A 27,807-nucleotide genomic window follows, 5' to 3' on the forward strand; every position below is an offset into this window, starting at 1 on the left:
GTGTTTGAAATGAAATGATGCATCAAACGTTTCCTTGATGCAGATGAAAGGTGTCATTTTGAGGAAAGCTAAGACTCGTTTTAATAAAGGGATTTTGTAAGTAATTTTCTTTGTAGTGAAGTGGATTTTCAGAGTGCGCGCGTGCTTCAGGAGGTATATTTCAGAAAATGCTTCACTTGTAATCTTTTAGCACACTGGACGTAGCTGCATTAAATTTATTAAAATAAGAGTTTATGTTTGATCACTGAATAACTCTGCAGTGCATTAGAAAGGGCCATGTGGGAGGAATAGAGCGAGCACAGATTCTCCACTTCACTTTGTTTGTTTCTTGGATGAATAAAAAAAAAAAATACTGAAATAGGTCATTCCTTTATAAACCTGTCCTACCCACTCAAGTAAAGTCTGTGTGGGGGGAACGCGTGTGGTATTTGTGTTGAAGGCAGAACTGTTAATACCGCCTTGCATTAAAACCCGCAGTGCAGCCAGTGCAAGCGGCTGCTTCTGTTTTTTCCAATTTGAAGTACGCACACGTCGCAGACATTTTTACTTCACAAACTCTTTCTCCTGCTTAGGTTTGTGTTCATTAATTACCAGGACGCCTTGACTCACCAGATCCCTAATGTTTGAGATGTGTACTTTCTCTAGACGGTTAATATTGTCATATTACAGACTTTTATTGTTGCATTGTTTATTTCCAGATATAAAAGTCCAAATTAGGGCAATTCCCTCCTCTCGGTTCCAGCTTTTCTAACATTTTCCTCAGTAAAATAACTCCACCAGAACAAGTCGTCTTCTTCTTTGTTTTCTTTCTGTCTGCCGCCAACTGACGCCATAACAGAAGAGGTCGAAGATGTTTTGACGCTACAGGGACAAGGTTTTTGGTTTATGGCTGACCTCAGATAAATAACCACGAAAGATTAGGGCCTGGCTGAAGCCCGATACCGATCAGGTCATTTTAAAAATGCTTGGATCAGCCCGATACCGATCAGGACCTCTCTAGTCCAAATAGAGTCGTTTCTAATAGTGCATCAACTGCTGGATCGGATCTTGGAGTACGTCCAGAAACAAACCTGGATAGCAGAGCTCATCTACAAAAAAATGCCACAGCTTCACAGTGTTGTGTGTGTGTGTGTGTGTCATGCAGACTTAAAACACGCGGTTCTCGCAGCTCTAGTGGAGCTGTTTGTTCTGCGTTGTCATGGCCGCTTTGATGTGCTTGTTGTTCCGTGACCACACAGCCTCGCAGAACCCGTCCGTCCGTCCAGGAGGAGGGTGAAAAACAGAAGCAACAACGTGTCTGTCTAACAAACGCGAGGCCGTAATTGACAGCGCTCCCTCCGAACGCCTGCACGAGTGCACTCTGTGTTCTCCCGTAGTGATTGTTAGTAGTGGAAGTGTGTAGCTGGTCAGCGGTACGTCTTCGTGCGTTGAAGCACGAGCGCCGCCACCACTGAGACAAAGTTTGCTGTGATGGTTTAAAATACAGGAGTTATACTTCCTCAGGAAACTCAATACGTGTTCGTTATGCGACTTTTCTGACTTTGTTTTGTGGTTGTTTAAGGTCGTTTTGGGTCAGACAATCCTGGAATACAGCCTCGGTCTTCCTGCTTTCCCTTTCTCCTTCATGTCGGCTTTGAAGTGGTCCTCAATGTCCTCCGGACGGTGTGGGCCGGAAGTGGGGCGGAGGGAACAGAGAGGATCTGTGCTCGTCATACATCCCCGTCCTCGTGCTGACAGGAGTCGGTGTGTTGCTCTGTGGGCGAGCGCACCTGCATGCAGACAAGAGGAGGAGGGAGGAGTGAGAGAAAACGGTGATAGGATGGTAAGAGGCGGAGAGGAAGGGAAGAAATTAGTGCCTGCCAGGCGATCGAAACCGAAGGAGGATTTGGTGGCGGAGCCAAAGAAGATATCATTGTTCCAAAAAAACTGCGTCACCGGGGTTTATTTGTGTGTTCTTGCACCCGCGTGATATCCGTGCCGCACGCAGGGAGGATAGGGTTGATTTATCGCCGAGTCTCGGCCTCTGCCTTGGGTTAAATTGAATGTCTTATGCAGCTGATAGACTACTTACACCAGAGCCCATTTAATAAGATCAGCTGCTTTAAGCATCTCCGAAGCATTACCGAATAGTTCAAATAGCTCAACTCAGCTTATTCCTGAGTAATTTTTCTCTTTTCAATTTAATCCCTCCAACATTTTGCGGGATATCCCTAGAAATTCACTGTTTAGCATCGGCAGCGGAGCTAGGTAGGGGCTGGCTTAATCAAATAAAGCCCCGAGTAAAGTTACAGTGTGACAATTGGTGTAAAAGAAGATCTGTGGATTCTCTGCCCCATTGAGTTGTATTTAGCTCTCGCTGCTGTTTGACATCTACACTCCTCTGCTTAATTCTGTGGCTACTTTTTATGCCCATTTGCTGTATCCCATTGCTTAAATGATTGGCTAGCAGTCAGTCTGGTGTCTCTTAAATGTCTATTATGTCTTCATTGGAAGCCTTTTTTATTGCTCTTCCTTGTTTCAAGGTAGGTTTTTTACATGAGCCCCTTGTAAATTGTGTTATCTCGTGTGAACGAATCAGTTATTTACTTTTCAAATTGCTTTCAGCACAGTCAGTTTCAGCCTTTTATCACTATGCAAATAAACCAAACTTTTGACTAACGCTAATCTGATGAGATGATGTTATTGCATTTCCTAGAGTGGGTTATATGGCGTCTGCCTCTTCTCCCACTAGTCTGCTCTGTTGATGTTGCGCTGCATCCTCCACTGAATATTGATGTACTCTTGTGGTGACCCCTGGGTTTACATGGGTTTGTTCTGGTTTCCTCCTCCTCATCGACAGAGTTTGGATTTAAAACACTTTCCTGCTGCTGCCCTTAACTAAAACTTTAGAACATGAGCTGATCCCTGAAGGCTTGTGCGGGGACTTGAAATAACGCTGAGGAAATCAATCAAAAAAGTTTTCAAGTAATTTTTTTTTTTTTAGTGAATCTCATTATAGGGCTGGTTTTCCGATTTAAAACATTTATATCATCCATCCTCTTTCTAGACATTTGTCGCTGTCTTACGGGACTGTTTTCGCGTGCCACATCCTGTGAGGCCGCACCGCGAGATAAGTCCACGGCGAGGAAGAACCACGGCACGACAGAAGCCACGTCTCCGAGAGCACCGTCGCGCCTGAGAGCTGATTAGATTAAAAAGTATGACGACGGCGAAGAGCTGTACTAGAGCGATAACATATGAAAGATGTGAAAATGAGAGAGATTTGTGGAAATACCACAAACCTCTGAACCCAGATGACGAAATTAGCTTCAGTTTTATGTGAAGCGTTTGGAAACTAAAATATCTCGATTGATATGGTATCAAATCAAATCTGAAACCCTGTGAATTGGAATCGAAACAAGTCAGGAAGTCGGTAGCAATAGCCCTTGAGGCAAGAAGACATGCGCTTTAAATGGGCGCCGTTTATTGTAGTTTATATTAACACTGAAGCACACGGTTTTCATATTACCATTAACAGACAATGGTTTATCCCGAACCAAGTGTGGCTGAACACTTGAAAGTCGTGCTTGTGCTTGAAGACCTTCGTGACATTTTAAGGGTAAAACTAACTAACTAATTAGTTCTGCAGCCAATAGCATCATTACCGTGATGGCATTTCCCAGAAAGCACAACTTTCCAGCAGTGTTTAGCCACACTTTGAATTTTGTCCATTGGCTAATTACCGTAATTCAAATACTGCTAGCTTATTTTTTTTTTATTCTGTGAATGTTTAGGTCATAAAGGATTAAACAGCAGACTTAAGTTGAAGAGTCTGATGGGCTAACAGTAAGAAAAAGTGAGCAGAAAAGTGGTTTCTATCTGATAGTCACGTCTTTTTCATATTGTTGTGTCTGTATTGGTGGTTAGAGAAGCAGCTAATAGTTTACACCTTGTCCAAAATGCAGAAAATAATTTCCCCATGTGGTATCGATTCACCACAACAAAAAAAAATCTCCAAAATTTGCTACGGTTTTTCGTTTTATTTACAGATTACTAGTCGGCCGTATGATTTCTCTCTGCCCATTGTTATCTGCCAACGGGCACGTTTCCATTTTGGCAGCAGCCCGTCTCGTCATTCTCCGTCGCAGATGTGATCCATTGTTCGACTGTCGTGTTTGTGTTTTCGCTCTCGTCGGCCCTTTGAGAAGGGATGTCTATATTTTCGCAACCTAGCCACCGGCACCCACCTGGCGCGACTTCACAGATCACCGCGGTCCGAGGCCACGGCTTCGCTTCTCTCCGTTGCAGCCGGGCAAGGAGACGGCAGCCCACGGATCGTTTCTGTTCTCGCCGGGCGCAGACGAACGGAGGAGTGGTTGATGGGGATGAGTGGGCGGAAGAGGGCTCCCCGCGGCGGAAAAGAAATGACAGATGGACGAAATGCAGGGGTGTCAGGCAGGACGGAGTGACAGCTGGAATAGGTTGTCAACCTGTGACTGGCAAAAAACGAGCCAGTCAGGCGGCTGTCATATCAGTGTCAGGGTTATCAAGTAGAGCAGGTAGAGCGGGAAAGCCACACCGGCGAGGAAACAAGGTGGTCGCCGGGTGCCAGAAAAGCCGGGACCCGATGTTACGATCATTTGTAGATAATATTGGTTAAAAGGTTTCGCTTTTAGAGCTCAGAAGTCATAACTAATAAAGACCCTGGTACAGATCAAGAAAAAGAACGAAGGTTTCTTTTTAGCTAGTTTCATTTTTAATTAGCTCTGAATTTACTATATGTTTGAATCGTTCTCCATTAAACTGTTGAAGTGTGCTACAGATGTTCCCTCGCGAAGATTTCCCCCCGGTTTTACTGCCAGGGAGCCGCGCGGCCCTTTTTCTGCTGACTTTTAAAAAACCGATGACGGTTCTGGATCTCTGCGTGGCAAAGGTGAAATTTCTGCTGAACAAGGAAAGGAAATCGCGATCGAGATTAATCACCTGAAACAAATTAATCAAGAAAGTTAAAAGCCCCTAAAAAAATCCATTATAAGCATTTAATATCCGGCGTTGAGACGATTTCACCTCTGCGAGCGATCGGCCCCGCGAAGTCGTTTCTCTGGGCTGTTCAGGCGAGTTCAGTGGGAACGTTTTGTTCACCGGTTCTTGTAAACCGCACAGCAAATACGGTTGGAAAAAATGTGACCTTCTATTGGCCGTGTCCTCGGAAAGAAAGAGACACACAGATGTCTCTCTCTTCTTTTTTTTTTATTTTTTCTTTTTTTTTATCGCTGAAAAACTTTTAGCTCCGTGTTATTATTTAAGCACCTGCCTTTCACCATCATTTCATTGCCAGCCAGAGTGACAGAAGGCACAATCTAATGTGAGTGCTTGCTGAGAGCAGGTTTCCCCTCATGGAAACTGTGGGCATTGTTGGCATGCGCCTAACCTGCAGCTATAAAAAGTCCAAGGAGTGCTTTGAGCATTCAGTGACTCATTTTTGGCTCCAGGCAACTCAGAGCAGGCATATCGGTGCACTTGTAGGCCATTAGGTAAACAGTTTGTTTTCGTCATGAAGACAATTCCTTTCAAATTCTGGAAAAAGCTAATCGAATAACTATGCGATAGCTCTTAGCTCTACTTATTATTGCGGTGAGAGGCTCGAGATGAATGTATTTTACAGTGTGTGTGAGACCTCTACTTGTCTGCGTGATGCGTCGCCCCTCACCATCTGTAAGGGGAGCTGTTCACAAAAACCCTTGAAGGTTGAAGAGTCTTCTCTGTCTGCTGCACACCTGGACAGCTGCTACAAGGACTCGGCTTTCCACACGATTTAGACGATGACCACGAGGCCCATCTGTGTCTCGCATGATTCCTTTTTGCGCCGCTCAAAGCTCTAGCGTGATTCCTTTATTCTGCTCCTGCTGTGTGCCACTGTCAAACCTAAACAATTTCAAGCTTTCAATTCACGCCCGTTTAACAGGCTAAAGTTTTAAATGTTTTCTCATACCACTTGCCCTTTCATCTTGCGCCTCTATGTGATGCCTCCTCCTGATCTAGTCAAGTCTTCAGAAGAGAAACGCTCTGAAATTGGAAAAAAATTGAAAAAGGATCAGCCAGCTCTTTGACTTAATGTGTCCTCGAGTCATGTAACACCCCTCAAATTGAGGATGTTTCCTTCTCCTAATTTGAACCATTGTTCGGGGTTGCACACTCCTTCACGTCCGCTGTGATCTCCTGCGTTTTCCAACCTGAAGGTGCGCTGACCCGGCTGAGCGGGAGGTCGCGCTTCGCAATCCTGCCCTCATCCTCTGAAGCTCTTTCATTTCACCTTTCCGTGAAGCCGGCTTCGCCCCGATGACGGAGGAGGAAAGCAAACGGCTCTTGGACTCGGCCGACGCCGCAGCAGTTTGGCCGCCGCGCCGAAAAACTTTTGTCTGAGTCATGCGCCATATGGACGGCGCGGCGCTGCCAGCGTATTCCTCACATCCTCTCCGGGTTTGTCGGGAGAATAATGGCGAAGGTGCAGCCTATTTTGAGGTGGCTGCCTGCAAAGACGCTCGGCGCACAGACATGCGCGTGCAGCCATTAGGGTGCTGCAAGTTTAATCTGGATTTGAATGCGAGGAAAGGAGGATTATGCTCTTTTCCCAGGCAAGTCAATTTCATGCCCTTCGTTCGAGCGTGAATTTAGTTCCAGAGAAATCGGCTCAATCAAGGAGGGCCTGGAGTAAAAGAAAAATCTTCTAAAATCTCTAAATTGATCGTCGGTTGCTGTTTTTAGTTTTCAAAGTTGTCTCTCTGCAGCCTTAGACCAACGTGAATGATAGCTGTCATTCACATATAATATCTCCATCAGTCATGAGAACATTTTAGAATAATTCGTCCTCGTGGCTGTTAACTAACTAAAAACAAAACCTTTCTAAACAAAGAAATACAATGAACACAAGTAAAAAAAGAAGCTCAGCGTTGTGCAGGTCTCTGAAATAACTACCGTCATGTTAAATATAAATAAATAGTAACTTGTTTGCTGTCAGTGACCAAGAGGGACTTAACAGCTTATTACGATTCACAGTCTGTTTCATGTCACCATGTCGAGACGCACACAACAAACAGAACTGTTTGTGGTTCTGAACTAGAACATCGTTTTGATACAGCAGCTGTTTGCACAATGCTAACAACGCTTGAGACGCTATGTGCAGATTAGAGGAGGGCAATAAATAAATAAATAAAATCTCCTCGCTTACCAGGACGTCTATAGCTGGACGCAACATTTACATGAACCAAGTGCGGCGAAGCACAGTTGCCTCCGATATTCCAGGATATTTCCTTCATCATCTGTGTGTGTTTTTTTTGCAGACGCTGCTTATGGGAGATCACGTTATGACCGGTGTGATTGCATGTTTTCAGAGTTGGCCAGTTGGGGTCAGATTGCTTCGGATGCCTGGTAACACCAGGTCCAGTCAGGGCCTCGGTGGTTCTCCTCCGCCGTCCCATTTTTATCTCGGCCATGCTTCAGTGGAAACCAATTGATGGTACTTTGTTGAAGGGCTCCTGCGGCATGAAATATGAGATGATGGATGCACTTTTAGACTACTCCTTTTTAGAGTGCACGTCTCTTAAACTAAATTCTCTGGAAATTCCTCGGCGACTTTTAAAAAAAATACAGCTCCGGTTAATTATCCGGATCGCTCCTGACCCCCAACTAAACTCCTGGCGCCACTGATGGAAGTATAGTAAACTCCCAGCGCCCGTGTAAATGTTTCAGTTAGAGATCTTCAGCAGGTTTATTATTTATGACTGTTGTTTTGCTTTTATCTGCTCGTGGGTGTTTTCATGACAACTGCTGCCTTTCTGCGTTTCCTTCGTAAAAAAAAAATCAAAGGCTGCGGAGCTAATCTAAGCCTGCGATGGTGTTTCATCTCGGCGTAGCAACATGCAGACCTTCAAAGCGCGGTTCCCTTTTAATTAGATGCTCTCTAGTTAGCGAAATCAAGGGGGATATTTTCGACACTTAAGGAATGAATCCAGCTCTGATGATGGCGCCCCTCCATTTAAAAACGCTCCTAAAGCTCCATTGGAATATATGAAGGAGATCATTAGGCACTTGATATGATTTTACTCAGGAGAGATAAGTGACCTCAGACTTGGACGCTTCCCTTTCACTGTAGTTCCAGCAATTTGGCAATTACCACCGTCATTAGAATTTCATTTAGCGTGACTGCTTATCTTGACCTTGAAACATACTTTTTCAGTCTGAGTGCCAGAGTGACTGAGGTGCTCTTCTCTCTGTCATACTCAATTTCATATTTGCCAGTTTCCTTCCTTCCTTCCTTTCTTTTTTTTTTTCCTGTGTGTGTCTGTTCTCTTCCCCCTGAGCGCGGTATTGTAGCTCAGAAAGCGAGGCCTTGTGCTCAGACTGTGATCTAACTCCCGTTCGGCCCTTCCAGCTATTCAAGAGCTGCATTTCAAAGCGAGATGAACTCGTCGAGGCCCCGAGTAGCTCGCGCCACAGTTGCTTCTAAAGTCACATGAAGCTGAATCCCTCAGCTGGTGATGGAAAAAAAAAAGACGCCGCGTTAAAACCTTTCTGTGTCGTAACGATCGCAGTCGTCTCGACAGTTTTGTGTATTTTCTCCTGACTTGCCCCCGCGGTCGGTCAGTGTGCCAGGGAGGTTGTTAAGGAATATTATATATATCATCTTCATTTGGTGTGAATTCACTTCAGACCGTTATTCCTCTTCGGTAGACTTCATATTAAAATAAATTAATATTTATCAATTTATGTTTTATGTGCATGTATTATTTATGCAAAACAAAACAATGTTTCTTTTGTTGTGATCTTTTGGGCTATTTTAGTGAATGCTTATCCAATTTTAATCAGTAAATTAACACGTTATTTATTTTCTTCAGTTGGTAAACCTCTCAGTTCGTCTTTTAATTAGATTATTAATCCATTGTGATTTCTATCAGTTGTTTTGTGAGCAGCCAATTAATCCTTTGCTTAACCACCAAATAATTAACAGAGCTTCCTTTATTTAATTTTGTACCTTTCAAATTCAAACACAATCATAGCAACATATTTCTACATGATATTTGACATGGAAGATTTATTCACTGTCGACCTTATTAGGAAAGATTAGGAAAGACAATGTTGAGTGTGATTTAACTTATATTATTCATCAGCAAAAGTTTTGTCGGGTCCAAGAGTTTCCCACTAGGACATGGTTTTAATGTTGTGGCTGATCGCCTTGGCTTATACCTATAATAAAATTTGGGGTTTTCATTTGGACACAATTAAGACGGGCATTTTTATTTAGATTTAGCAAAAAAAAAATCACTAGATTGATTCCCTCTACCATTTTTTTAACCTTCTTCTGTTAAGCTCCACCATTTAAAGCAAACACAAAACAATCTAGGTCTCAGAAGGTCTTGTTAGCATTCGCTTTAAACACACTTGGCTTTTGTGCATATTTTAACTTCAAATGGATTTAACTGAAATCCTCATCCGCAGTCCTTGATGTTTGACTATGTAATATACATGCGAGCCGCCGGTGCCCAAGGCTGCATTATAGCGAGGTCATAGTTTGGGCCGCTAGGTGGCCATTAGCCAGATGTTTTTCCATTGAGTGGACTCCTCAGAGGGATTGTTAAGGGACGGTTGGCTCAACCCAATTAACATTTTTTTTTTTTCCTGGCTGGGACACGCCAAGCTGCACGAGCCCAGCTGAGGTGTTAGTAAGTTCATTTAATTCCGAATAAGAGTAAATGAGCCTTTAAACCCGAGCAGAACTGCGTGCTCCCGAAAGGCACAGCCCGTAACCGCGGTGTTAACTTTCACCGTTCCCACAAACACTAAATGATAAAAGGTGGATCGTGCTCCAAACCTCTAAACAAAAGATGGATCTCCTTGATTAAAAAGGGGCTTTTTGACACGAGCACAAATCTCGTCTCGTTTAAGATGCCGGTCTGCACGGCGTGTGACATCCGTCTTTGTTGTCTGCATCGGCGTCATTCGCTTGCAGAGGGAAATCAGAGGAACGATTCCCCACTTTTACATTTCTGGGCTGCAGTTCAATCAGGAGTCTAGTGCTGAGAAAGTCATCTGTCTCTCTCTGCACACTCCATCTAACACACACACACACATACACACACACACATAAACCTACCTAGCCACTCACCTTACTCACAATTGCTGCATCTGGATCTGCCGTAAAGCCGTTCCAAGTGAAGGATGCGCTCCGTGCGATGGGGCCAGTTAGACAAAAGCTGAATTTGGTTTGCGAGAGAAGCGCGCTCCCTCCCATCTCTCCCCGGCTACTCTGTAATAGGGTGCTGGATCTGTTTCCGCCTCTGGCTGGGATTTGGAGATTTGCTACCTAGACAAGAGAGTGAGCGGAAGCCTTTGCTCTCGTCCCCCCCCCTCCACTCCAGACCTATCTGGTGTGGAGGAGAGAGCGTGGAGAGTCTCCATCCTGGATGAGCTCATTGTTGCCTTTTATGTATTCTCTCTGCCCGGAGCCCAGTTCTCCACTAAGATGCTATCACTGCGCATTTCATACAGATACATTATCTGTTAGAGCTCTTTCCACTTGATTTTTTTTCTTCTTAACTTTGGAGTTGGATTAAGGCCAGTGTGGGTTTTCAGTGTGGAATGAGTGATAAGATGTGTGCTCCTCGCTGGTCATTTCTGGGCACCGTGTTCGTATCATAACGGTGTTTACTGCTTCCCTAGAATGGCTTTCACACGCTTCTTAGTAAACTGTGTCGTTGTTGACCATGTTCGTATGCTGCGGTGGTTTACTTTAGTGATAACCTGAGGCTGTAGCCGCATGACGGAGATAGAGAAGGACAATAATGAAGCAAAAAAAAAAAAAAAGGTGTATTTCAGCATTGCAGCAACTGGAGCTCTTTTCTCTCATGGTCACACTCTTCTTTTAATGTCATGAGACTAAACTAGGCCACACAGACGTTTTACCTGACGCCGCATGTCAAAAGGTGTATGAAATTGTGTTAACTTGGTCTGAATTAGGAGCTCTTACTGCACGGCCCCAGACGGTGGGAAAAAAAAAAACAAAAAACACATCCCCCGTGCAGAGATGCATTCGGGACGCGTTGGCCTGAATAAATGCATTGCAGCTAGAGCGTTCTCCATTTAGCTAGGAGCCGTGCTTCAGCCTTGGCACCGGAGGAGCCCTAAAGCGTGGAAGCTCCACTATGTCTGGGGTGACATTTAATTGGGGAAATAACAAAAGGCTCATCGTCTCGTTGTCTTTCCGCTACTAGAAATTACGCAGCAATTTCCCCCCCAACAACACAAATCACTGTCCCCTTCCTTTTTGTGCCATTATGCATGCGCAGCTTTGACGGAGTAGCCTTTTCTGTGTTTTACATAGTCGGGGAAAAAAGCCTCCCCGTGGCGATATCTGTATTTGGCGTGGTTGCTCATTAGATTGCCTGCATCATTAAGGGGCTCCTACATCAAACAAGCACCCTTTGAGTTGCATGCGCCGGGTTCACGTTGCCTCCGCCGTCTGTGTTCATCTCCATCTTCTACAAAGGAAACCCGATCTGACAATGGGACCTTGAAGCATCCCTTTACCTTTTCATGTGCGGACTATATTAGCAATTAATGGCATCGCTCAAATAAATAGGATGCGATTTTTGAACCGATTAAGATACATGAAACAGTGCCTCAGTCATCTAAATGACAAAAAAGGCTTTTCATTTCCAAAACTGAGTCACCTTTGTGTGTCACAATCACTTTGGGCTAATTTGGGTGCAGGGATGAGTGAAATATTTTGTATGCAGAGAGGCTTTTAGCTCATATATAGTTTCAGTGGTTTATTAAGGTCGTTAACGTGTGCGTGTGTACAGGTACAATCGAAGCCGCACAGTTTACTGCAAATGACATGTTAATGAGATGTCTCTCCCAAGTGAAGTTGTTTTTCCATTTTTTATTTTTTTTTGTTGTTGTTTTATCCTAGTTTATTCAGTAAGCTAAGCAACCACACAAAATGTTGCTTTGCTTGTAGGGTTAAATTTAACCACAGCCACCTTTTGTTCTTTCTTCAAGTAAATAGTCAGTGTTGAGATCGTCCGTAGTCTTGTGATGTCTGAATATTTATTTCTGTTTGCTGTTCTGCTTAACGGATTTAGAAAAGGCTACGGGTTAGTCTATTTCCATTAAATGCAATACATCACACTGAGATCTTTTTAAAAAGCAACAAGCTGAAGAGAATAAGAATAAATAATAATAGTACATTTCATTTGTGGGTGCCAAGGTCACCTTAAAACAAAAAAAAACAGCAGCCATGCATAAAACATAAGATTAAAACAATGCAATAACAACAGAATCGCATTTAAAAAAGTAGGAGATGAAAGCAAAACTGGTTATATGGAGTAAGAGTGAAAAGAAAGATGCGTTTTGAGGCTGGATTTGAAGGTTGTCAGAGAGCCTGCGTGTTGGATGTCAGGTGGGATTGTTCCAAAGATGTGGAGCGGAGCGACTGAATGCTCTGAAACCCACGGCAGACAGTCGGGCAGGTGGTGCGGTGAGGTGGATGGCTTGACGGTGTGATAATTGGAGGAGTTCAGACGGATATGATGGAGCTCGGTTCTGACGGCACTTGAAGGAAAGAAACAGGATGTTGTACTCGACGCGGGATTTTATAGGAAGGTGGTGCTGAGGAACTGGGGCGACGTGGTCTATGGAGGGAGTTGGGGTGATGACGCGAGCCGCCGCGTTTTGGACGGGTTGAAGTTTATGGAGACATTTGGAGGGTAGAGCAAACAGAACAAGAGTTACAGTAGTTGGTGTGTGATGTGATGCTGGGGAATAGCACATTCACCATTAACGACTTCTTGACTTGCAGCCTCTAGATGAACAAAAGGCGGTTTGACAAATGCTTTAAGAAGATCAGGATGCTCATATAATCTTTGGCGTGGCTCCTAAGGAATTGCTGTTGCTTTTCTGGACAACATCCACCAAACACAGTTTAATTGCCCTCAACAACAACAGCAACAATGTTCCTGTTCAATTCCCACACACTGCTAAATTAACCAAATTAATTTTGCCCCAAACAAAACAAAAATCCAACATGAACTCAGGCTAAAACCAATATGTAGTCGATCTATTTGTGCAATCACTAAACCGTAGTCTGCAACTCTTTTTAAGGATCCTTGGTGGATTCCTGGACACAGTAAATGGTTTTAATTGCCTACGTGGGGATGGTACAGAAATGACACTTCGTCATACCACAGTTGTGTCTCCGTTGAAGACTGTATTGTGTGCACAGAGAGCTGACTTGTTGATTTAACAGCGAGCCTGTGCCGAGCCCCGCTTATCAGCGAGAGGTGTGTTCACACATTTAGATAGTTTACTCGTCTCTGCACCCAAATTAACCTAAAGTGATTGCGACGCACAAAAGCCTAAAGCGACTCAATTCTGGAAATGAAAAGGCTTTTTTGTCTTTTTTGTGTCGTAGCCGTTTCAAAAATCACATCCTATTTATTTGAGCGATGCAGTTAATTGCTGATATAGTCCAGACATGTGAAGGTAAAGGGATGCTTCAAGGTTAAAGCACAAACTTAAATAAATTTAAAAGAATGTGAAGACGCACGGAAGAAGAAAAGCTTTCTTATTTACATTTATGTATAAGGTGGTGATATATAAGTTTTACTTCTACCTACTTCTCTACAGACACTAATTCTTGGTTGTTTTCTTTCTGCTGTTAATTGTATTTTCTTCGTTCATTAATTCATTTAACCAGCTGTTAAGGCGACCACTCTACTATCATGCGGGTAGGAATAAAAAGCTCCTACCCAAGGCTACTACTTAGCAGCAGTAGTTTGCACAGACCTTATATGTGTCTGTTCTCTATTCACATAAGAGCCAATGCAATTTGGGAATTTAAACTTTCTCAAAGATTCCCCTGTGGGGAAATTTTCTTTAAAAAAAATGAAGCATTACATTTCTCACCATTATAGGGTAAGAGAGGACGCGGAGGAAAAGGGAGAGAGAAGCGCTCGGCTCTGTTCTGTCCCATTATCTCATAAAGATGGAACATGATACAGCAGAGGCAGCCATGTGTTGGGAAATAATGACGAAGGGACCACAGCGGTACAGAAGACGGTGTATAATTACCCTGCGCCGGTGGTAAAGTCTGACCCCTCAGGATTTCGGAAACCGCGGCTGCAAGCCCGTTCACGCAGATATGGCAGCTTTGGGGCCGCCAGTGACCGGTGTTATGATGTGGGCGCTAGGCACACCGTGATTGATTGTGTGCAATGATTGTCGGGTTTTTGCAGAGAGCGGTCGCGTGAAGTGTTTCGTATCTTCTCGGCCGGGGTGTTACCGAGCCCAATGCGCTGATGTTTAGGCCAATGAGGCGTAAATGCCTTACTCTCTTATTCTCTATGTCTCTTAGTGACTCCACAACTCATACACCAAAGCTATTATACTCAAAAGCAAAGCAATAACAACACTTTGTCCAAGGGAACCAATTTCATGTAGATGGTGTAATTGTCCACAGGTGTGTTTTTTATTTATTTATTTATTTTATTTTTTAAATCTAGTTTTATGGTTTCGTTTCTGGTCATTGCAGCTTCTTAATAGAGCTCCCAGCCCGCCCCCCTTTTCCAGCGGCAGGTGGATGTTGGTATGAAGAGGAGATGGTTTTTAAGCTGTGGATGACAGCTGCCCTCAGTTTACCCTCAGTGCAAGATTTTCAGCTCCAGAGCCTCACAGTGGGAATTTTAGCAAAATGCCTGTGTTGGCCTGTCTGAGCATTACCACCTCGAGTTCCTTCACAATCATGACGTGTATATGTGGAGTGCTTTTGTAAGTACATTGTCAACACTTTTTATTTTTTCACATTACACCTTAGAGTAGTTGCTTTATAGTAGTAAACCTGGGACCACACGATGCATCCGTCGGACACGAGTTCTTTGGAGATAAAAGATCGATGGCTGCGCCTGTAATTTTCGCCGCTGTGTGTCCTTAGCGTTTGTGTTTGTGATATCCAATTGATTAGCCACCCGTTATGACAGCAAAGCTCTTTCTGTGCCAGTAATTACTCCCAATCTCTGGAATTCACCGCCGCCTGCTGTTTCCGCCTGGTTCTCTCCCGGTGCCTTCCCCCGTTTCTGGTGGATGGTAACAGGGGGTCTCGATAAAAGAGAATCCCCCTGCCCCAGCGGAGTCCTTGGCTAAATGTGGAATTGGTATTGCCTTTCATCTGCTTCCTTTGATTCACACGCTGCAGCCTGAAATTCAGTGACTTTGTGCTTTTGGAGCGTCACATTTCTTATCTCCCTCCCCTTTTTGCTTTTTAAATGGGCTCAAATCTGTAGTTTCCTTTGAATTCCACTCGTGGAACAGATACAGTTAGCATAATACAAAAAAAAAAAAAAAAAAACTGTGTTTTTGTGCACCTCGTCTCGCCGGCTCTGCAACATTTACGAAAGCCGTTTTGGAAATGTGTTTGAGGCCTGAATGACTGGCTTTGAAAATATGTTCAAGGAAACTGAAGCAAGTTAACCTTCCCTTGACATTAGGTGTAGCCCTGAGGTGGGACCAAAAGCTGTTAGAGGGATGTCACTGCGAGCCAAACGTTTTTCCATCGTATTAAGTACGTCTTTATGGAAACGCAAGTTATGGAGAAAGACATATACAGATCAGGCATAACATTATGACCACCTTCAAAACAGTTGGGACTCATCAGAGACTGGACATGGACCTTCTGAGGATGACCTGTGGTGTCTGGCAGCAGAATGGTGGGGGGGGCTTTTGGGTCCTATGGGTTGAGGGGAGGGGCCTCTCTGGATCATCCCTCAGACAGTTTGGGATGTAGTGAATTTGGAGGCCAGATCAACACGTTGGGCCATTTTTCTTCTTTTTTTGTTGTTGGAGTTGTTCCTAAACCATTTTTGTGTGTGTGCCTGTATCAGACTGCATCCTGAGAGTCATTGCTACGGAGTCAGGGCGTCTGGTCTGGTCTAGGTGGGTGGTACATGACTAATACCGCTTTCGCTCTGGAAATAGCGCATTGCCGCGGGATTTTCTGACCAGGATCGACCCACCTTGGTGGGCGCTAATGGGCTTTCAGACTGCCGGCAGTCACGCTGTGAGAGCTGCGTTCCTGTTTTTTTTCCCCTACCTCTCATACGTCATCACGTTGACAACGTCATCATTACGCAGTTGAACACTGCAAGGTTAACAGTTGACAGTGAGTCGAACTTAATTGTTTTGTGCATTGCAATTTTGTCAGTTGCGCAAAGGATAAACACTTAGCACAGATGGGAAAATGTCTGAGCGCTGCCGTGATCGACATCAACAAAAGATGTGTCATATTGCTATAGAAGCTGTATATAAACAGAGTCGTGCATGTGTAGTTCACATCAGGATTCCACGAATGGTGGGACGTAAGGCTAATTCATGTATGTATGTATGTATGTATGCTCTGTCTTGAGACCTGAGTGAGCAGCCGAGCGGAGCTGCTAAATTCCCGGTGGCTTGAAGGGTCATTTGACCTGGGAAGAAATGCGGCAGCAACCTGTTCCCACTGCCAACTGACGACTCGGGACGATGCAGGATTTTCACGCAGTGCGAAAGAAGCTTAAGTAACATCCACACAAATGCCAGGTCAAAACGTTTCCCAGCAGAACAAGATGGTCAATGTTATTCACTTCTTCTGACACCGGTCATAATGTTATGCCCGATTGGTGTATTTATGCAGTCTAGTTGCATTTTCTGTGTTTATGTATTTAGGAGGGCATGTGCTCAGCATATTCAATGATTGTGAGTCCCTGCTAGCACTTACTTTCCACCCTAGTGTGTGTAAATACCACCTATGTGTGCAGGAATGTAATTTCTCTTATATAATAAGCTTAAACCCAACATTTAATCAGCCACGAAAAAAATCGTTTTACAACAGCCTGTAATATTGCAAAAATGTATGAGAGTTTCCACTATAGTTGGCAGTATATGTGACAAAATCTATAACACATTGATCTTGCAACGTGGCAGCCACCCAGTGTGTGCACACTGCAGTTAGTATATTTTCCTGCGCGCTCTCAATCTCCAGCGCTAAGAACCACGCTTCTAATTTTCCATCTGGCGTCTCTGTAGTGTGCAGCGACTGTCACAGAAACATCTGTTGCAATTGAAGTTCACCCATCAGTTGTCAAGCAAACATATTCATCAGACGGGATTTTTGAGAGCTTTTCCTTTGGTGGAGTCGAAGTTGATTACGGTTGCTACATGTCTCTGAACTGTAGTATTTTGGCTCGTGATTATGGATTTACCCCAGAAATCTTATTCCCTATGAAATTTTAATGGGTTGTTGCAGATGAAATGCTCGCTAAACACTCAAGACTTCATTTGCGAGGGTGTGTGCGTTTTGTATTTTGAAATGTGTTTTTTTAATATTAGTTGCTGTGGAGCTGAATACAAAAAAATAACCCAGGGACGTTCAGTAAGTTACCGGGAGTGTTAATTGCTGGAGATAACTATTCTGTGCCATCTGTGGAGGGGACTGATGTGTGAATCCTTTCGCACCCAACGCTTTGCCAGATTTCCTGTCCTTGCGGTGTTCAGTCAGGGATGCTTTTAGGAGATGGGGTTTCGAGATGTGGGGAATTTCGTGGTGATACAGATCACTTGAGCAGCTTTTAAAAGACGACCAGTTTGCTTTGAACTCTGTCTCGCGGAGGAATATTACATCTACGAGAGGAGCTGCTTGAACACTGATCAAGGTACTATCAGTCAAACTTCTTGTTTTAACTATCTGCTTAAAAAGGGTACAGGCAAGTCAGTGATGTTACGTCTTTTCTGGAATATGTGAAGAATCTGAGAATACCCAAGAATCCTCTCTGCGCCGTAATGGCTGCTCTGTAATTGCTGTGGTATTAAACCGATACTTGTTGGCGTCTGGGTTCCTCATCTTTGTTCTGTAAGTTCTAATCGATACAGACGAAGCCACAGTTGGTTAATTGTTTGCCACATGGCCACCTCTGTACAGCGTTATTGAACACAGACGGCGCAGTAGCCTAATGGTTCCGTCATCGATGAATCCCCCACACTTCAGCCTACAGTTTTGCGAGTGCTGATAAGTTCGACCTGCTCCGGTGAGACTGACCTCCTGTTCTCTTTGTTAATACGACCTATTTGGAGGTGCTATTTAAAATTAAGCTTTTAAACTCACTGTGTTCCATCTCCATTATCGTCTACGAGCTCAGTGGCCAAAAATAGAACCTCCTATTCGTTGAATCCATCTTTGCAATGAAGTAATGCGATGACATGCAGCAGGGTGCGGGTTGGGATTGAGCCTCCCCAGCCAAATAAGCTGTCCAGGTCGCTCTGATGTGTGATATGAACAACGTAGACATAACAGTTTTATTTCTGCACAACATTTTGTTCTACTCCATCACCTTCAGGTGACCCGAAATCTGAAGTGTCCCATAATGTCGGTCAGAAATATGCGTTGGTCCGTCTGCAGTGCTTTTGTCCAGGCAGTAAAACCGAGCCATTGTTCACATCTTTCTTAGGCGTCTCTCCTACATAGGAAGCGGCGGCTTTTTCTGATGTGTCTCGCTTGCCCTCATTTGACGCAGCTGACCAGGCACATTCTTCATCGTCCTATCACAGAGAGCAGCCGGATCAGACTGAAACCCCCGTCTTTGTTCCGATCGCTAATCTCTGTGTAGTTGTTTAGTTCAAGATGTAGGAAGCTATGGAGTGTGAAATGATTCTGTGTACCTAATGCCCCTTTTGAAATTTCTTCGGAGACCCGTGCAGCCCTGCACCCTCCGCAGGGAGCAGTTAGTAGGCAGACCTCCACCTCAGGCTGGGAGGTTAAACGCTCAACACTTGCTCTTTGTGCCACATATTTTGGACACACTTGTTCAAAGTTTTCACATTTGCCAGTGAACGAGTAGAGTAGTGCAGAGTATCTAAACTGTTCTCCATTGTTCTTTAACTGTCTTGGTTGTACTGAATTGTTGCACGATTACTAGCCGAGCTTTTCCATATATTTCTATCAAATGTTGTACTCCATGAAATGTATTTCTTGTAGAAATAGTCTAAGAGGAACTAGAATGTATTTCTCAGGGTGATGTGCTAACATTGTTGCAGCTGCAGTTCGACCTCGGATAAGTGGGTTTTTATTTTTTTTTTATAACACCAACCAAAAATAAACCCAAGAATTCATGTCATAAGAACTTGAATGTAAAGCCTCATCCTTAAAGCCCGAAAGAAAGACAATATATTGCATTCTTGATTCAGACTTGTTCTATTATTGAACCGCATCCTCTGCGTGCAGGATCACTGTGCATTTCCCAGCGTCTCTCATTGTCTGCTTGTGTAAGCACCATGTCTGACTTGGCTGAGAAAATAGCTCAATTTAAGATCGATGGCTCCATTAGACGCACAAGGCGTTAGAAGTCTGTGTTGTTGCGATTGTGAAGCTGTTGGTGCACAGGTGTGAATGAGAGCTCTAGGTCTGCGTCAAAGGATAATAAGGACGTCAATGGCGGGGACTCTGATCTCTATGAGTCTGATGTAGGGAGCACAAAAAAAAAAAAAGAAACGGCATCATAAGACTGAACCGGTCTCAAGCCTCTAGTGTCCTTACGCGTTTGTTTTTACTGGAAGAGACACCGCATCAATGCATTCACCAAACAGAATCTGGACAAAGAAATGGCTTTATGAGACCGTGCTCCAATTTCAGAAGCGAATAACTCTGCCAGCAGCCGTTATTTACCGAGCACGCTGATGTGTGTGGGAACCGCGTTCCCGGCTGTCAAAAAATGCAGAGGTATTGGAGCAAATAAACAGTGCTGCTTTATAGCTGTACTGTGCTTTAGTCTCAGAGATGAAAAATTGCATTTTTTTTCTTTCACGAAACATGTCAATATATTTTTTTTTTTTCAAATGCACATTTTTCAGTTTTGATTCATTAGTTCCAAAAGGCAGTAATTTTTCATGCTGACGTGGAGATTTTTTATATCCCACCTAGCCACAAAAATTTCAAACCATCTGGATGCATTTCCAGTGCCAGCTGGATGATGAGGTTTAGAGGGGTTTAGATTAGTGGGGCTTTTTGCATCAATCCATTGCTAATCACTAGCCAAAATACATATTTAATCTGTCCATTTTGCATCAAAAATATCAGTGTTCACTATTCACAATAGTCACCAATATCGTATATTTTACCTATTATTTTATGAAATCTGCACATTAGCTGCATATGTTCTCCTTATCTTTGTGAACACTGTGGTATAGAGGGTTTATATATACTCCCCAGTCACTCACCTTCTATATTTCTGACCTGTTGGGCATTTAGACCCCATGTCCAACACAAGAACCCCAATCGACTTCCTCATCTATCTCTAGAACCTAAAAGTTTACCTCGACATGGCCATAAACCGAGCTCTTGACGAGCTTGACTTGATTACGACGAGCTTAATTCATAAATGCTTTAGTCAGAAACTTTTACTGCCATGTTTCAACTCCGCAGGGCCGGTGTAAAATATTCAAAATTCTTTGGGGGCGGTGTTTGATTTCAAAGCGATGTCCCGTCTCCGGCAGCGTAAAGATTAAATGGCTCTTCCAGGACCTCTGTTCCCTGGACCCCTTCATCTCAAACAATGAGCCGCACGCTCAAGATTCAATTGGCGAAGCCCTGTCTGCGGTGTCAGCAAGTGTTCACACATTGAAAATTAGGATAATTATCTTTTTTTTTTTTAATTTATTTATTTCTTTTGCCAGTTTGGGAAATGCTTGGCCTGGCAAAATAATTAGCTGCATATTTGGTGTTTATCTCCTAATGGTACTCTTCATTCGTTTTTTATTTTTTTATTTTTGCTGCTCCAGTTTGTATAAACAACCCCACATCAGCTGAGACGGAAGCTACTGTGAACCCACTGTGTACGGCAAGATGGTAATTACAGCGAATATTTCACTTAACAAGGGCCGAGCCTTGTCGTGTGCGCACACTAATGCCATCGCGGATCCACACAATGCAATTAGGGGGTCATTGAACAAGCGAGAGCACACACACACACAGATGCACCTCTTGGGTACTTGGTGATGAAATACATCCTCTGGCCCCTTTAGCACTTTAACTATCATAGTTAAACGTTTACACGCCTCTGAAGATGCCCCCTATTCTAATGGTTACTAAAAATCTGTCCTCACACACACTCCCCTCCAAATGAAGCGATACCACCCCTGGATTATACGCCCTGGCGCCTCGTCTTGTCAGGTGATGGCAGCCCCTCCTGGACGCTCAGCGGTGTTAAAGCTTTGGCAGCTGTCCAGTCAGCCAGTTAGTGTGACCCTTCCCTCCAGCTCTGAGACATCACTTTTTTGGGGGGCAGGTGGAGAAAGTGGTGCAGCGCGAGCTGAGAGCTACCCTGCAATCGTCTGCTAATCCAATCCGTCTCATCGGGAGGATGTTAAAAGGGTTATTGTTTAGCCGGTCCCGCAGATGGCCGCGCTTCCATTCTTCAAATGTCCAATCAGAGTTGTAAATTTACCGTTATGGTCGTAGGTGGGTCTAGTGGTGAAATAAACTGCGCCTCTAACGAATGGTACTGTCCCAGCGAGTGCCCATTATGCTCAAGTGTCAATTAACTAGACCCTAAATCTACCAGCCGCTAACTTTCCGAATGACTGGCTGCCGCGCTTTGTTGCAGTGGCACTGAAGCATTGGCATCGATTTCTCAGGCGCTCTCGTAGCGGCCCACGCGTTCTCTTTCTCTTTTTTTTTTTGCGTCATAATTTGTCTCTTTTCCCAACTCTTATTTAGACTCTTTCTTGTCTCTTTATGCCATGGTGCACGTATTCTGTTTACTTTGCATCATATGTTATGTTCCTAGCCACCAACATTTCTACCTGCGTCTGCCAAGGACTCCTTTCATGACAGGCCCTGTAATGAGATGTCATGTACAGACATTGGGAACTTTATACTTAGAAAACAACATGACACCTTGACGGTGCTCAAACCTGCCTATGTGACGGGTGTCGTGCTGTGTGAAGCTTATGTTCTCCGTGTTCCCTCGCTTGCCGTCTGGATTCCTAAGCAGTCTCTCATTTACGGCTCATTCATTTGGAGTTTGCACAGAGGTGGCTAATTACTCAAGGTGGTGATTACACCCCTGGAACCAAATGTCTGTGCGGAAATTCACTTGAACGCGGACCAGTGGGGAAAAGGCAACGACGCATCTGATTATGCAGTCGATACCGAATGAGGCATTACTGGCTTGTAAACACCAGTGGAGCCCACTTAGTCATGCTGACGATGATGGCGCTGTCTCAACAGGATACTGGTAATCAGCGAGATGGACCTTGATTGAATTGAAATGAAATATGACGCCTGTCAGGTCCCCCAAGTGATCCCAAAGTGCACAGTGTGCCATCCTTTCAATTTTCTATTTTGCTTTCAGGTATTATAGAAGCTTTTTTTTTTGTTGTTTTCTTTATCTTTGTTTATCCATCCGCGGTGGCTTATGGGCGGTTGATCAGCTTGAAACTCGTCGGAGGTGCCGCGGTGGCACCGCTCGCCTTCGCGCGCTCCGTGGGCTGAGACCGTATTGGCAGCTATGCATTAAATTGCTAATGTGCCTGGCAGAGCTACATTAATCCGCCCCATCAAAGTGACAAGGGCAGAGATGTAGCACTCCGCTCAGCTGTCCGTGAGATCATTGGAAAAATTGGGTTTTCGCGAATAAGGCCCGGCAGCACGCGGAGTTGTCTTTTAGAAGGCTTTTCTTTGACTTCTCCTGCTTTGTTTCTGCCTCGCCGGTTTGACTGCTGCAGAACAATGAGGCAGAAGTGGCCGCACGGTTCCGCCTACATTCAGAGTTCCTCTGCAGAGAGAGCACCTGGCCGCCTCTTTGCACTTTGTAACGTCGTGGTTCTTCGCGCGCCTCAGTATGTAAGGAAATATGGAAATAGTCACATACTTAAAGAGCACATGTTCTGAACAGATTTCATTTGTTAGCCACTGTAAATTCTCTGTGGTGGATGCCAGCGCCGTATTCAGATTTGTTCATTAAGTTTTTCCAGGCAGAGAAAAAAAGAAAAGAAAATACATCTAAGTCCTTTAGCTGCGTATTCGTCTCTGTGTGGCTCCTGTGCTCTCCAGCCGGATGGTTTGTTTGTCCCGGTCTGCTCCAGGCCTGGATTCAGACTCTCTGGCCTCAGGCCTTTAAGTGGTGTTGTTGCCCAGAGTATCACAGAGGAGGAAACTCTCGTGTCAGCTTCTTAATAGCTTTTCAAGATCACTTTAAAAGGCCCAGCGCACGTTAGTTATCTCGGGTTTCTATGTTTTCCATAACATCGGACGCACAGTGAGCATCGCGTCCGATTTTATTCATTGCTTATTGAATTGGGACGGTGCACATTTATCAACATTGGTGCATTAGCGGTCGGTGTACATGCGAGGACTTGGCGCAGATTTCAGCCCGTACGTCGTCATACAATAGACAATTACAGAACCAGATACAGACGATGTCAAAACAAACCAAGAGGAACAGTTAGAAACAGTTATTTCCCTTATACTTAAAATAGGTTTTCTGTCATCTAGAGGGTTGTGTGGAGTGTCTGAACATTTAAAAATAATTGGCACTTCCTCAATTGAATGTATAAAAACAAAAACTGCTGAAGCTACCAGCAGTGATATCCAAGTCATTTATCAGAATGCCATTTATCTGGAGCTGCATGTCATTGCCTGTTATGTTAAATTATTGGCATTATATCTTTCTTTCATCAATTTCTGTACATGATCTTTCACCCAAGGTAGTTCCTTTTTACACTTTTTCAATTCCACTTCTTTTTTTGTGAAGTGATCCAAAACTTCTACAGCACATTTACCAAAGATGCTGCAGCTTTCCTCAACTTCACTGGACCAGTCATACTCTTGTAAAGTATTGTTCAGATTTAGTTGTTTGCTTTAAGGTATTGTACGGTAGCTGCTAACTCTAATTTTTCATGAGCATAGAATGAAATGATGATCCCAGACAAAAAACTGCACTGATCTTATCTGATACAGTCGTGAATATTAAATCATTTGTTGTTGTTTTTTTGGACCCTGAATAAAGTGAGTAAGGTTGTGATTATCAGTCAGTCAGATTTATTATCCCAGTTAATATTAAAATCACCTTAAAGAATAGTTTCCCTTTTAAAATCGCTGCATCGTAAGTTGATCATAAAATATATTTTTAGAGGAAGGACATTTGAAGGACAGTGAAATACATTTCAGGGGAAGTAGTAATTCACTATCTATTTCTACTGGTTATTCAGTTAATTTACAGTTTAAACATCCTTCACATGAACTAATAATCCACCCTCTTGTCCTGTTCCCCTATCTCATCTTAACACCTTGTATCCTGAAATATTGACGGCAGCTGTTAGTAATGAAGTAGTTAACCAGCTTTTCAGTTAATGTGTCAATGTTGGAATAAATTAATAAGTGTTCAATTTGATTAGTTTTCCTATTATACAGCCAAGCAGTAGGCCTTTTAGTCCCCTGTGAGTCCGTGTCTCTGTGCATACAGTAGCCCTTCAGTCATATGTGGAGCTGACGGAGGCAACTGAATTTAATATTGACAAAACACAGAGGGGGCAGCAGACCGGAAACAATCACTTGCTTTCTGGTGTCTAGCTGAATGTCAACGAAGCGCGTGAAATCCTCTTTGAGCCCCTCTGACCGCTGTTTTTTTTATTTTATTTTATTTATTTTTTTTATGTCATTTACACCTGCCTCATTGACCAGGGTGGAGACAGAGCTGTATCGGTCGCTCAGGTGCAGTGCAGCTGATTTAATGTCATCGACGGAGGCACCTGGGTGACAGAATGTCCTACCACCATGCACTGCCCCATGCAAGAGAGGGACAACTGCCCTCCACAGTGAGAGGCGACCGGTGCAGGACTAAATATCGGCTGGTGTTGCCTGTGAATGTTGCTGGGGGAGAGGCCCGTGGCCCGACATTTCCTTTTTCTCATGTTGACTCGTAAATGAAAATTAGTTTCTAATCACAAGCATTTGTTTCAGTGTAGCCTGTCAGTTGTGTTTGGACTTGATGGTTTTATATCTGCCTGTAAAACATGGCAGTGAAATATGTCACAAACATCCATCAGTCAGACGTAACATTAAAACCAATGACAGGATAACATCGGATCATCTTGTTACAAACTTTTGGAACTGGCATTCGTGTGGATGTTACATCTGTACCGCCCACCTAGACCAGACCAGACAACCACAATGCAATGACACACACCTGATCCACAGAGGCCCCTCCCCTCAACACATAGCACCCAAAGGCCCCCAGTAACAGCATCCTGTTCCCAGATACCGCAACATTAGGAAAGTGATCATGATGTCATGGCCGATCGGTGCAGAAAAGCGCATTATTGTCACTGGAATTGCACCATACACCAAGCTGGTCTTAACGCCGACATGGAAGTGGGAATAGAAAGGTTCAAATGACTCGTCACCTCGTGCTGACTGGAAACGAGAGCTGAGACGGGAGGGTCTGCAGGAGGAAAAAGAAAAGCTACAGCTTCAGGTGCATTGTGGAGGAGGTAGACACACCGTGCACCTTGTGATGATTAATGAGCTTCACCTCACGCCAGCAATTTCCATGTCCTCTTCACTGCTGTCACTGCTGGGTGTGCGTTTGCCTCCACACTTTGTTTCTGGACACAATTAACGAACAACATAGAAGAAGAGAAGAATTAATGCACTTATAGTAATATTTTCATCATTTAATGTATGTTTCAACATGTTCTCAGTTTCCACATTAATGTTTTGTCTGTTGTTACCGCAGCAACAGCCACATCTTTGGTAAAGACGTTAGGGTGAAGATGCAAGCAAGAAATTAAGGTTATTAAAACTGAGCCACTCAAAAAAAAAAAAAAAAGAAAGGCTTTGTTTATTTAGCAGCATCTCAGTCTCTCCTGGCTCATAACATTGTTATACTTCATATAATAAGAAAGCAAGGATTTTTCTGCTGTGTACCAGAGCTTATTAGTCACACAAATTAGGTTATCACGTTAGCATTGGTATACATCTCAATTAAGGAGAGCAGAACAGGTAATTTTCCGTTAACAAACTACTTACTTTGCCTTCCTGTAGGTACTCTGTCCGTGAATTGGTTTAAATGGAGGTATATGACCCGTTAAATGAATGCAGCCCACGTTAATTATCCGTGTGGCGAAGAAGCTGCCTTTGATAATTTACGTGTTTCTTTCTTTTTTGGCTGCAGTCTGCAGTGTGAACCGAGGTCTGTTTGCAATAATAATATTCCTTATATTTATATATTTATATATTACATTTATTCGTATTTGCCTGTCGTTTCTCTGTTCCAACACCAACCCCGTGTCACCGCTGCACATGCCAGCGGTTGTGCTTGATTACTGTGCTTATCTGCACAATAAGCAGGGTTAGCTCTGAAAAAGTGCGACAGCATGTGTGAAAGCCCTTCGTCTCACCACTTCTTCCCCCCCCCGAACCATGTGCTGACCTGAGAGTTGTTGGCAACGGCGCAGCAGCTTTCACAGCGAAATGCTGGCATTATCTTCACAGTTCTAACAAAGTCTCCGCAGCTTCTTAATCTCTACCGCTGTCTGAAAATATGTAATCTATTCTTTCCTTGACTTAGGGGTCTTCTGCTCTGTCAGCGTCTATGAAATTGGTCTACAGATGGAAAGAGATGCTCGATCTGTGTCCGTTATTGTTGTTATTTTGCCATACGCTCAGACATTTTTCATTCTATTGTGTTACTTCAGGTTCAACTACAGATCAACGCACCATCTCTCTACCAATGGCTTCTACGAGTTCCTGAACTGGTTCGATGAAAGGGCCTGGTACCCCCTGGGCAGGATCGTCGGCGGCACGGTAAGCGTCTCTTTGAAATTACACTGCCGTGCTTACATATTTGTCCATTTATTTTATTCTTAATCATTCCCAGAGCACCGGTAGACGATGCTGAAAAACGGTTTCTTGGCATGCGTATTTTAGGTTGGCATCAAAAATCCTTTCAGAGGAATACAATGAGCTGATGTGGGTGATGGGCTTCGGCAAACAGCGGGTGGTCGCACCCTCTCCGGGAAAAGAGGAACAGAACGTGTCCTCTAGCTCTCTGATGCTTAGCCTCTCCTTGAAAGATTAGGTCATTATACTGCAGAGGATTCTATAAATATCTGACTCAATGAAAATGATGGTTATTACATCTCAATGTGATTTCTTTAAGCCGGATGTGACTTGTTATTTGTTGGTTATGTGTGATGAGGGAAAGCAGAACCTTTACATATGACTAATGTTCCAGCTCCAGTACATTCCTCGGGCTGCACCTTGGCGCCGTGTATCTGCTCTGTTTTTCACAGCAGAATCAGGTGCAGCAGGTACTTTCCAGTTTGGCCACTTCAGGATTGAAGCACCGCATTTTGAAAAATGTCTTCCCGTTTGAACTCGCTCGCTTTGCATCAGACCATAAAGTGAACGAGACGAGTCGGACGTGAGCGTATGCGGCTGTAGATCTCTATCAGATTACTCCTTATATAGCTTGGGAGCTGAATAGCTGACCAAATAACTTAAAATCTAATTCGTAAGATAGCAGATTAGATTTAATGATTGTTCTGCATAGTTTTGCTCAGGTTGGGTATAGGGTGAGGTGTAGACACCTTAAGGCATCTCGGATTAGAACCACAATTTAGTGTCAGAAAGAGGCAAGCGAAGCTGTGCATCTCAAATCCGCTTCAATATTTATAAAGTTGCCTGTGCTTTTAAAATCCCAGGGCATGCTAGAGGGAACACATTTAGCCCTGCTTAGCATGGGAATT

General features: G+C 43.8%; 1 protein-coding gene across 1 annotated transcript in view; it reads left to right on the forward strand.

The window, feature by feature from the left end:
- LOC125020030 (dolichyl-diphosphooligosaccharide--protein glycosyltransferase subunit STT3B) overlaps positions 1-27,807 on the forward strand; it is an 80,750-nt gene that overhangs the window by 7,908 nt on the left and 45,035 nt on the right. Inside the window, exon 2 of the mRNA XM_047605230.1 lies at positions 26,755-26,863. Coding sequence (XP_047461186.1) covers positions 26,755-26,863 — 109 coding nt within the window. The remainder of the gene's footprint in view (positions 1-26,754; positions 26,864-27,807) is intronic.

The sequence above is a fragment of the Mugil cephalus genome, chromosome 14 (assembly GCF_022458985.1).
Source record: "Mugil cephalus isolate CIBA_MC_2020 chromosome 14, CIBA_Mcephalus_1.1, whole genome shotgun sequence".
NCBI classification, from domain to species: Eukaryota; Metazoa; Chordata; class Actinopteri; order Mugiliformes; family Mugilidae; genus Mugil; species Mugil cephalus.